At 37.5% G+C, this 12447-nt stretch overlaps 1 protein-coding gene across 4 annotated transcripts in view; it reads right to left on the reverse strand.

The window, feature by feature from the left end:
- Positions 1 to 5915: 5915 nt before the first annotated feature.
- LOC119073049 overlaps positions 5916 to 12447 on the reverse strand; it is a 243173-nt gene continuing 236641 nt past the window's right edge. For all 4 annotated transcript variants that reach the window (XM_037178363.1, XM_037178364.1, XM_037178370.1 and 1 more), the window contains 8 exons: positions 10631 to 10756; positions 10006 to 10559; positions 9780 to 9941; positions 9367 to 9706; positions 9050 to 9295; positions 8502 to 8976; positions 8164 to 8433; positions 5916 to 8100 (listed from right to left, as the gene is read on the reverse strand). In XM_037178363.1, coding sequence (XP_037034258.1) covers positions 7895 to 8100; positions 8164 to 8433; positions 8502 to 8976; positions 9050 to 9295; positions 9367 to 9706; positions 9780 to 9941; positions 10006 to 10559; positions 10631 to 10756 — 2379 coding nt within the window. In that variant the 3' untranslated portion in view covers positions 5916 to 7894. The remainder of the gene's footprint in view (positions 8101 to 8163; positions 8434 to 8501; positions 8977 to 9049; positions 9296 to 9366; positions 9707 to 9779; positions 9942 to 10005; positions 10560 to 10630; positions 10757 to 12447) is intronic.

The raw sequence follows: 12447 nt of genomic DNA on the forward strand, positions 1-12447 counted from the left end.
AGACGTATCTCACCTTTTATATTTTGAATGTACAATAACTGACCTATTATTTTAAAAACATCTAATTTAATGAATCCAAGAATGATTAGTGAGTTTGCGTAAATGACATATAAGTTAACTTATCAGTTGGAAATTTTAAGTCACATCTTCATACTAGATGTTCTGCAGGTTTCTTATTTCCAACTATAATGTATGCCATTTACGCAAACTCACTACTATTATCTTTCAATTTATGCAATACCCGTTCCTGTTGCCTTTAGTCAACGCATTTCTGTTATGTGATGCTACGATGGGTTTATTCGAAGTAGCTTTTCACTGAAATGTCCTTTCCCATCAGTAGATGGCAAAACGTTTTCATGCAAACTTTAAAATACCAGTTCAAGTCAAACGTTTGCTGCTGTCTTGTGAAGGGTGTTCTTAGAGCAACTGACGATGGCCAGACCACGCTGGCCTGGGACCGCTATTAACACCTGAGGTCGAAACAGCGATTTTTCTCTTGAATCACTCACAATTTGGAGGGAAGAGCTGAAGTGGCTCTGTTTGTTTTTATTGTTTACTCTCGTTTTTTCTTATTTGCTCTCATTTTTCTGTTGTAATCAGGCTGTTGTTGTGTTTGTTTTTGTTGTTGGTGTTAATTTAATTTAGTTAGGGAACAAGGAGCGAGAAGTGCGTTGCTTTAGTCCATCTTCGATGTAGGAGTGAGATCGTAGTAGAAGGTTTTCGCAAATAAGAGATTCAGATAAACTTAAATTTATAAGTAATAAGTGTATAGACTACGCCAAAATGATTTTTTCCCAAATTTTTTACATAAAGCAGCTAAAAATTGAAAATAAAGATATCCGTGTCTCGTCTTTTGACGAAAAAACTTGAAACCGGAAAGATTTTCCACTTTATAAATTCCTGAAACATGTGATTTGCGCCATTTTCCACCCAAATTCCATATAAGGTCTTAAGTTTGCCACTTTACAATTACATTAGTATCACACAGTTTTGACTGATTCACTGAATTTTGTTCTCTTTCTTCTTCCTCTTATCTGCATCAACAGACAATAAGAGAAACGTCGTCTGCCGCCTGCCGTCTGCCACGCTTCATTCCATTGTACAGAAAATACCCAAGGGTTCACGGTAAGTGAGGATACAGAAAATACAAATGCTGTTTCGACCTCGGGTATCGATGGTGATCCCCAGTTGTATCCATCGATACCCTTCCCAAGACAGCAGCAAACTTTTTCTTTGGACTAGTATTTAAAAATTTGCATAAAACACTTGCCATCTACTGATGGAAATAGGATACGTTATAGAAAGCTACTTCGAAGATAACCCTATCGTAGCATCAGAAACAAAATCACTGTCGTACAGTGCAGGTAAGAAGAAAAACCCAAAGTTTTTACAAATTTTTTTTAACCAAAAACTCATTTCTACGCATATAGAAACCTGACTTATAAATTAAGAGAGATAAACATTTGCTAAAACCTTGTACTCAGGCACACACTTTTGTATAGATTTCTCAATTTAAGTTTATATTGCCGCCCATTAAAATGGCTGAAAGCACTAAACGTATAAAATTTCGGCGCGACGAAAATACAATCGGCGGCGGCGGCGGCGTGAGCTATTATTTTTCGGCGGCGGCGCGCCGAAAATATAGCAAAAAATCGGCGGCGCGCCGGCGTAAAATCGGCGGTGCACACCTCTAAGTCAAAATATCAACTTATTTTGACAAATTTGAAACTGATTTTTTTGTAATGGAGTTTTAGACATAAATTTTAGACTTTATTTCACACAGTGGGGCTGAACGAATTTTAAATAAACATGTAAGTTTCCATCCAAGTGTTTTTCGTAAGTGAGTTGGGGGAGGAACGTGCTATTCAAGTATACAAGTTTAGAGGTGTGCGCCGACCTAATTTTCATCGGCGGCGACTGGCCGAGCGTTTGTGAATCGGCGGCGACTGGCCGAAGCAAAATTTACCTCGACTAAGGCGAGTGAGTCGGCTAGCCGAAACAAAAATTAAAAAGAAATTTTTAGTGAAAAATAATGAAAAATTTTTGTAATTAAAAATAACTGAAAGGACTGAGGTAAAAAATAAACACCTTACAAATCGTATAGCTTACTTTAAAGTGACTTTTTTTGAAAATTAGACCCTAAATGATCGCAAAATAAAATGATTGAGTCCGGTTTTTGACAATTGAATTTCAATTGAAACCAGACTCGATCATTTTATTTTGCTTTCACCTTAAAAAAATTTCTAAATTAAAATTAATTAATTCATTAAATTTTACTTTCGAAAAAAAATGCAGTTCCAGTGAACTCAACTTCAAAAATTAGTACAAAAAAAAAACAAAATGAAATCTCGGATGTAGGCTCAAGCCGTACAAAATCTACATTTACGTTATCAGAATTAATAGGCAACTCGTGGCAATATTTAATAAGTCTAAAGTTAGAAAATTGAAAATATTTTAGTAAAATCACACATTTTTCGGCGGCGCACACCTCTATACAAGTTTTAGCAAAATCCCCTGAGCTGTTTCTGAGAACCAGCACCAGGTATTTGCTAAAACTTGTTTACTTGAAAAGCACTTCCCTTCCCCAACTCACTTATGAAAAAGCCCGGATGGAAACTTGCACGTTTATTTAAAATTCGTTCAGCCACACAGTGTTTCACACCAAAATGACACAGAAAAAGACATAACAATCAAGGTTCTGAAAGAACAGGTTAAGACACTTACGAAGGCGGGTGAAACACAAATCTTGACAACTTGAAAAAAATATTGTTAAGTTGAAATTGTCGTATAAAATTTTCCAAACATAGTTGGCGCAACAGGAAAATTTTGATCACACCGCCTTCGTGATCAACTCGAAAGTGTCCTTAACCTGTTCTTTCAAAAACTTGATCACAATCACATATTATTCAAGGCTATATGACAGCATAGCACACTGTACACTTTTACCACCCTTTCCTATGCTATTGCCGTATGAATGATTTTTTCACGGGGTAAATTTGCAACAAATTAATACTAAAACTTACACACAAAATTTTCAGGAAGCAGTCGAAAGAAATACTGAACGAACAATGAAACAGTTATTTCTTAATGGAACAAATGTATCGGATTGTTCAGTTGCCCAGTAAGCAGTTTTGCGCTACGATATTGCAAACATTATCAATCTAATTTATTTCAGAACTGCAATTATAAACATACAAATGTGCTGACGAAAAATGTACTGTTTATTGAACGACCGCGTAAATTGCTTTAGAGGCAACGGAGAGAAACTGGTAGGAATTAAATATTGATGCATATAATGTTTTATGTGTCGATGCAAAGATGGGTCTCTCCGAGCTGATGCATGATGTAAGTCTTACCGCACAGAGACATAAAAAAAATTGGATCGCTTGTTTATAGCCTTCAACCGAATCTCTGACAATATTATTACTGGTTTCAGTAACATACTCTGCTAGCGACTCGAGAGTTTACCAGAAACAAAATATTTTGATACACTTCAATTCGGACCATGTTCCTGAATGAAAAGTAATTGTCGATATATTTCAATGCCTAATTAGTCGGGGCAACTTCTTGTAAGTTATTTTAAATCGACGCAATTCTAAATAAAAAATTGGTCTACGGTATGCCTCAAAAATCCGTCGATGTTTTTATAAAATTTATTTTGTTTACAAAACACGACACTCACTTGTACCCATTTTACAGCCATTTCGATATTTTACGTATAAAAAGAAAATCGGTGCATCTTAGAGTTATACCAAAACCTCTATTAACCTGCTAGGTGCTTTGGTTATACCGTAGAACAATTTTTTCCTTAGAATAATGATTTAAGACGAATCGACACAACGCTAAATTGTAAAGAGAGTTTGAAACTCTTTGAATGGCGATATTGGTAGAGGATTCGCTTCTCTATTAAACACTGAGAATGGATTTTGCTAAATTTGTCTGAATTGTTCAATATTTGAAAAATTGTATTTTCACCATCCTCAGCGAAACTTGGACTCATCTGTAATACACAGGTTGATCCTGTCTGCAACACAACAATAATGCCTGATCAGCCTGCAGTCTAAGCTTTACAACGATACCAAACTTGCCATATCTGCGAATATGTCATACACAACTCAGTTCCATCAAAAAATTCGATGAAAGTTAAGAAGCTCTAGAGGTGCTAGAAGTCTAGGAACAATCATGTCACTTCCTCAAGTATGCCGAATGGAGCTCAGTTCAACAAGACACGAAACAATGATAAAAGTTGTTAAAATTCACCCAGTATACATGAAAAAATACCGCACCCTTCATTCTACGGCTGAATGGCAGGATTGATACTTACTCTGACGACTCTAGCTCATGATACAGAGAACCGATGTTTATCGACTTTTTTTTTTTCTTGATTAACACATTCAGCACCTCTCATTTACTGCATCATAAATTACTCACAATTTTCAGCAGAATTGGTTTTCATTATATTTTGGACAAAAATAGCTGAAAGCCATTGATAATTGTTCATAAACTCATGAAAAATCATTTGCATCCAATTTTCTATGCTTTCATAAAAGTTTGTCGAACAAACTCATCGAATATTTCGAGCGTCAATTTATGCAGAGCAGCGATTTTTTAGGGTGTAATCAACGCACTTCAAGCAAAAGTGCTATTAATGACAGCTGCCAAATAGAGTACTTTTTGTATGAAATTTTATCCCCACTCTTTTTACAGTGTAAAATTTTGTATGGAGCACTGTCAAGTTTCAGTACCCTATTTAGAGTACCACTTTTGCTTGAAGTGCGTTGGTGTAATGGAATTTTTGACATGCAACAAACTTTTTTGTTTGCGATGGAAAGTTATCACATGTTGCTTATAAAATGTTCAGGATAGTCCAAAGATGTTTTTAAGCCACTTTCCTCAAAAATTTGGAGATACGGACTTTCGATATGGCGGTACAAAGTCAGAACTTGCTTTCGCTGAGGTCGGTTTTTCCATGAAATTTTGACTTTGAAAATTGATTTCTCGCGTATTAAAAATATTTTTTCTGTTTTTAACCTGTTTTGGATACTTTATGGTATCTGAAATGGGGTAAAAATAAATTTTCAGGAAAAATTTTAGAAACTCGGCTTTTGGTCGAACATTGAAAAAATGCTTACACTTAACCTCAATTTTTTCGGTTTTTCTCGATTTTTTCGATTCCCTGAAATTTTTTCGAAAGGCACTTTTGGGAGGTTATAGAGGACCCCAAGGTCCATCGAAAACCGTCGAGTTCGCTTTTGTTCTAATTTTTGTGATGTCTTCCATATAAAAAATTCTAATTGTCCCAAATTTGTGTACCACCACCTTTGTGATCAACCTGTTTAACCTGTTTTTTCAGAACCTTGGAATGGTAACCCAATTTGACATTTTTTAGAGTTTCAAAAGTCTTCGATGTTCCCAGTCTATAAAGTGTTTCCAGGCTATGATATTTTAGCAAAAATTTGAAAAAACCTTAGGGACTCTGAAAAATCTAAAATCGTGCTTTCTAAAGGTACCACATCAACCAGGAAAAAATAAGTTCATGAAATTCGGTTGACTGGATCGTGTGCAAAGTTCTTTGGTTCCTTGGCCATGGGAGATGGTGTAGGTGATGTTTTTTTGCCTCTACCTCGAGTAGATTTTGATCAAATTTCACGATTTTTTTTTGTTATTTGAAAGGTAACATAATAACGGTCAGACGCCGATTTTAGTTAATAACAACTCCGTAAAAATGTTACTAATCACGTAAAGTAATTTTTAATTAAAGGTTTGTGCTCAGTACGCTTACACAGAAAGAACTCAATGATTAAAGCAATGCTAAATCAAAAAAACGTTTTACCTGTACCAAACGTTCACTCAACTGACCGTAAGTATAAGTTCTCCAGTTCTGTTCCTTTTGAAATCGTTTGAAAAAGCTTCGATTAGTTAAATAAGTTTTATTTATTCCAATAATATAGCACGTGTACAGCGTGGCTTTATTGTGTTAGTACGTAAAGTTAACTTAGATTTCAATTCGATTTTCTTCCACAACGTCTGCAAACAAATTTTCATTTTTTTTTCTTTCTTTTGTTTTTATATAATTAAAAATTGAAAGGGAGTTAAGTGTTTTTCATCTGAGCTCCTTCGACACAAAATGTGACAAAAATACAAAAAACAATGAAAATGAATGGAACTTAATGTAACGATCGAACTTAGAAGTAAAATTGTTTACGATTTTATTATTTTCCGACAGTTAAGATACATGCATTTCTCTTTCCAAAAGTCTTACGATTAAAAATTAAATTAAATTTTATTTTCTAGTTTTTTCTTTTCATCAATATAGCTTCCATAGATTTTTACAAATATTTTTTTCTTCTTTTATTATAAACACTAAAATGGCTAAAATGCTTTCCATTTCCTTAATAGAATTAAGATTTAAAACTGTCGCGCCGGTCTGACGTCCATAGGTTCACACAATATCCCGATCGAACGAAATAATATTTTTTCTTTCGTATTTCATACGAAAAAGATTGTTTTCTTGAGGAAACTCACACTATACTGCTGGCCGTAACAAATAGGATAATAAATTGGTGTTCATAGATAGTGAATTTCGTAAAAAGAATTTAACCAAGCTTTCAAAGCGATTTGCAATTTAAATTAAATTCACAAATTTTTAGCAGGAGGAAACTAATGTTTTTAAAACCAGAACCACCTCTCACAGACTACAAAAATAAGCAATGACCTCTTGCCAATGGGGACTTAAAATAGCACAAGTGTGCCAAACCTAACAGAGGACAATTTTTTGTATCTATCTGTTGAAGTCACTTAGATAAAACGAGGCCTCTAATGCCTTCCCCTCACGAAAACTCTGAAACTTTCAAGAAGAAGAAACCAACTTTCTATCTGTTTCACACTAAGTGATACAAAAAGAGTCATGCTTGTCCTCTGCGGTACGTACGCTTCGTTAACTTTATTTACTTCCTTTCCAAATAAATTTGGATGGTAAATTGCACGGCTGCAAACTTGGAAAAACACCGCCATCTTATTTGATGCTCCCTTTCCGAGCAAATTCACCAAACACGAGGTTACGTGATGTGTTCGATGGTGTTTTTTTTTGTCTAGGTAGTAGGGGATCATCAGCAAGATTGTTAACTTCCCAATGTAGATTATGATACGTGGGTGTCATACAGATTCAATTTTGTTGAATTTCTTTGTATGGAAAGGATGTGTTTCCGCGTACCTAAAAAAAGGCGAAATGCGTGTTCTCCCCAAAGTGTACAGCCTTGATAACCAGTATATCATAATCTGTACGACCCAAGGTTGTATAAACAACCTTGGTATGACCTCATCGGGTCCAGACTGGTCCAAAAGGACTTTTAATTGTTTGCATGAACGAAAGGATTTTTACAAATTTTCTTTACCCAGTCCGGCCCTACCTCATGATGCCGTGGAATTTCAGAAGTAAATGTTTTCGTTAGATTAATGAAAGGTCACTTCAAGGCAGGAGACCTGCCTTGGTCACTTAAATAATTTAGATGTAGCCTCTTCAATCAGTTGTCTCTACATACGATGACAACAACTTCAAATTTTCAATCCTAAAGTCATCAGACATCCGTTTTACCCACTTGATTAGACTCACTTTACCACTAACAAGTTGTTCGACAACAGAAGTTTCCTCCCACACCTTTCAAACAGGGACTATTTTTGAGAAATTCTTTGAGAAATTTTGAGAAATTGTAATTTCGGCGAAGAAATGAGTGCCACAGACTATGAAAACCGGACTTTTACTTGATTCAAATCACAACAAAACTTATCAAACAACCGGTAAGCGCATACATAGATCGAAAAAGTTCTAAAATTAATTTGATTTCGAAATGAAATCTCATTTTGTTGTCAACTTTTGAATAAAAAACATTTTTTTTTAGAGATGGACGGCAATCGAATCAACAGTTGCGTATGGATCTGTCATATTATTTGTACTTAGTAGTGTTTCATCTGTAGGTTTTTGGTCTGTTTGTTGTGTAGTGGATGCGGTTGAAGAATTCGATTTCCGTGTCGACCATAATTGTTGTTCGTGGTTGGTCTCGGCATCGGGGGACATAGACATATCGGCAATGATACCACTCTCTGAAAACAATAATTTTTCGTTTAGTCAAATCTGCGACCATTTTCCCATTGTAATGAACTAACCCATTGATAACTGGCTGACAAGTGTGGTCGATCGTTGATGCTTTCTCAGATGGCCCGATGTCTGCAACGGTTTCGTTTCGTTGATCAATTCCAATGTCATGTTGCCAGTGTTGCGGCTATGACTTCCATTACTCGACGAGGTGCTCGTGCATAGCGACGAACTACTGGTGCCGGACGAAAACGATGATCCAAGCGAAATGAGTGAATTGGGTCGTCTGGCTGATTTCATTTCGGGAAGAGTTCCGGAAAATGAGTTCCGGAATTTTGGTGCTGTGACGAGTAAAAGAGGAATGACATCAAATTGTCTCAGGGCACAGACGGGTGTCTTCCCCACATACCTTTTTCCAATTGTGAGAATGTTATCGACCGATCGCTGATCTGATTCTGACTGGGTCGGATGTCCAAGCACGGCTTATTGCCAATGCCCATTGACGACATTTCGGCCATTCGAATTTCACGATTCCGTTTGGCTTGTTTCCACAACAGTTTTGATATTTCTTCAGTCCAGGCATTCTTTATGTCCTCCGACATGCTTTGCAGCGTCCACGTATCTTCCGGTTTTCGTTTGCGGAACCAAATTTCGAATTTCGGTGTGTCGCCAATGTGAGCGGTCAAACCGATGTCCGACGTTTTAATACTGTTCTTGTACAAGTAAATATCCAGATTTTTATGGTCGGGAAAGCGACGTGCCTTGCTGAACAGAACCAACTCTTCGAAGAGGAATACTTGACGTAGTGCCTTTTTACCACCGCGTCCTTGCCATACAAGAAACTCATTTTGACGCAGAAGCCGACCCTGTTCCTTGACATTGACCTGAGAAACGAGAAATTAGCACAGAACCGCTAGACATTGTCATGTTAACAAGCCACGAAAGTAATGAACTTACATCACAATCTCTCAACGAATCCATGGCCAGAAGATCGTTTCCATGTCGCAATTGGAATCGAACCATTTCCTCCGCTCGCTGTAGCTCCTCCACATCTTCGGAAATTTCTTGCAAAACTGGCCCTTGAACACTGGTCACGGCTTTCATTAACTGCTGCAGAAGTAGGGCGTATTTTCCCATTCTTTGCACCGGTTTCAACAGATACGAGGCCAGGTCCATCTTATCGTCTAACTCGATTTGCTTGGACTGCAGAAAAAGGACGAATTTGGTGGTCAAATCTTGGAACAAAATTGAAAAACTTCCAAGATGGAACAAACCTTAAAGAAACTCGATCCGTACTCGCTCATCAGCGAATCACTTTTTGGTTTATTTTTGTTGTACAAAGCGTACAGATAGAACTTGGACTCATGTTCCAAAAATGCAGCGCCCACCTTCAACGGATTCCCCTCGCACCGTTCCAGTTCGTGCAGGAAGTGCTGCTGATGAAATTCGCAAATCTTCTCCACATTGCCGAAAATTACATTCCGTTGGCCGCGCATAGCCTGTGGAATATCTTCGCGGTTCAATTCTTCGGTGTAATTTTCAATGATGTAGTGCAGCGACCGAACGTAATCGCGTTCTGTGCCAATCATTTCTCGCATGATGAACAGAAGCGTTCTGTAGGTGTTGACGAACAGAAAATTTAAATTCAGAACAAAAAGTCAGATATTTGAACGAGATCGGAACTTACTTTTGCGTTTTCGGATCCAAACCGTAACAATTTTCAAATGGCGGCAAGTCGAGACTGGATTCATAGCTGTACAAATGCGCATTTGGTTGCATTGGTGCCTGAAAGTCGAGCTGCTTGGAATTCGATTCGTAGCAGTCGTCTTCGAGATCGTCACTGTTATTACTGTTTAGGGAACGGATGTCAATTCTCCTGTCTCAAGTGTAACCTTACGCGAAAATTCACTAACCTCTTTCCACAGGCCAACGTTTGATCTTCAAAACTCTGACAGGAACAACTGCGCACCAATTGATCATTCTCCTCACATCGATCGCAACCACCCAATCCACTGTCAGCCATTTTGGAGTGATCCTCTTCGTCGTCATCCTGCAATGTCGTTCGGAGATTCCTTTCCAAATGGACATCATCCATTGTTTGTGCCAATACAACCGGATTGGTGCCCTCCTCGTTCGGCCAGCATCGGCAAAACGTCTCATCCGTTGCTGTGTGCTTTTGTCGTTGCGGTGTACTCGTCTTTATATTTTTGTTCTCCTTACACCGTTCCACCAAACCGGCCGCACCAATTTTCTCCGCCAATCGTTGCATTTCATTCTGAACATCATCTTCCTTCAGGTGCAGACTCAGTAAATGATGAAGGCGAGCTGCACCTTCGATACGTTCACGTGTGGTTTCCAATCGGTCGCTGAACGATGCCAGATTTTCGTTCAAATTCTTTGAACTGTCTTGCAGTGCATTCGCATCGATGGAAGCGTCCTGTAGATCTCTGCCCTTGGCGAGATGTTTCTGTAAAGGGAAATGGTTTAAAATGGACGATCAACGTTAACTGGTGTCTAAAGTCCTAGACGTGAACTTACCACCGAAATGAAATAAAATTTCTCGAACTCTTGTTCATGGTCTTTGATAGCAGCTTCGCATTCCAATGGTATTTCCGTGAATTTATTAAGCGTATTCTCACCATCACCTCGAATCCATGAAATAACCTGCAAGTAGTAAAATTGGTAATGTTGAAACAGTGATAACATGTGAAGCCATTTAAAGGGTATACCGACAATTATAAGATTTTTTTGAAGGTGAAATACTTGGTCACGAAGCCGAGATTAAAACTAATATTACCTTTGAAGGTCACATAGTGCTCCATCAGTTAATGCTACTGGATGATATGTTAAACTCTCGATATAAAGCGCTCCGAAAACTGGCTGTTCACAACCAACTCCCCCGCGATAATTTATGAAACATAGCCTTTCGACTGGCACCATTCTTCATGTAACACTATAATATCATCTGTTACAGGTACTGACGACAAAAAATAACAAAATGGCCTTACTACTGTCGTGGTATATAACAAAATAAATGTTAAAATATATGAAGGAACAGATTTCGTTTCGGTCTAACTGCAATATTACCAATCAAGTAATAGATTCGATAACTTTCGTATTGATATGCTTGATGTATGTGAAACTTTAACTTGTGAATTGCCAGGTCTTGATAGTATTGGAATTTTGTTGAAGATTTGGCTGTTTCTTTGAATGGTATTTCAAAAAATGTGGATTGTACACTACGGTAGTATACACTAAACGCTTCATGTGAATCATCACGCTTTGAATTTTTTGCAATATTATTATTACGCTAACCGATACGATAAACATTTGTTCAACGACTTTCATTTGCGAGCAGTCGAAGGTTTCCTGAAAAATATCAAAACTCTTGAAAGTTTTCAAAATTCGTGAAAATTCTTGAAACTCCAAAACTTGAGAATATTAATTCTCAAAAGGTGTTACCACTGTTAGCCCTGGCAGACACACATCGTAGAAAATCCAAATTGGCATCAAAATGAAGGCTTTGGTGTCTAATGAAACAATAGTTATTTTATATGCTTCCTTTCGTCCCGCAAGAAAAAAATGTAAACACACGGCACCCACGGGCCGAAAGTGACAGATACATAAGCCCCTTTGGCTTACATTTTTCTGTCAATTTCGGCCCTTGGGCTTACATTTTTCTGTCAATTTCGGCCCTTGGGCTTACATTTTTTAAATTTTCGTCCCCAATAGGCAGCATATAAAACTTAATACGTAACTCTTTCGGCCTCCTCAATCGATACGTAACTAACTTTTTCATGCTTCAGGGCCGAAAATGAGGGAGTTTTCAGATTTTTCTCTGGTTTTCGGCCCTTTGCATGAAAAGTTGTGTACGTATCTGTTCTGGACGGTTGATTTTAGGCACTTTCGCTTGTCGCTACAACTCGCGAAATTGCCTAAAATCTACCGTCCAGAACAGATACGTAAATAACTATATCACATACGCGCGGTGTTCGACTGTCAAAATTACTTAACTAGAAGTTTAATTCAAAAATTACACTTCAGGTCTATGTTGTTTTCTCGTTTTCGCTTATGTGATAAAATAGAGTACACACTTGTCACTATCAGTCTCGGCAAGCCTCGACTTCTTCGTGACAAGTGTGTAATATATAATTTCCCGCTGAAACTTCGGACGCCTTTGTTTTGAAAAACGTTGTATTTACCTCGGGAAGAAAACTTCGAAATTGCATTTTCTCGTGTGACAACACCACCGAAATGCAATTTCCAACTTTTCTTCCCTTGCAGAACAAATAACTATTTTTTATTTTATTTATTTATAAAGGTCTGCCGTGACTGACAAGTCAAATTTCCGGATT

The sequence above is a fragment of the Bradysia coprophila genome, chromosome II (assembly GCF_014529535.1).
Source record: "Bradysia coprophila strain Holo2 chromosome II, BU_Bcop_v1, whole genome shotgun sequence".
NCBI classification, from domain to species: Eukaryota; Metazoa; Arthropoda; class Insecta; order Diptera; family Sciaridae; genus Bradysia; species Bradysia coprophila.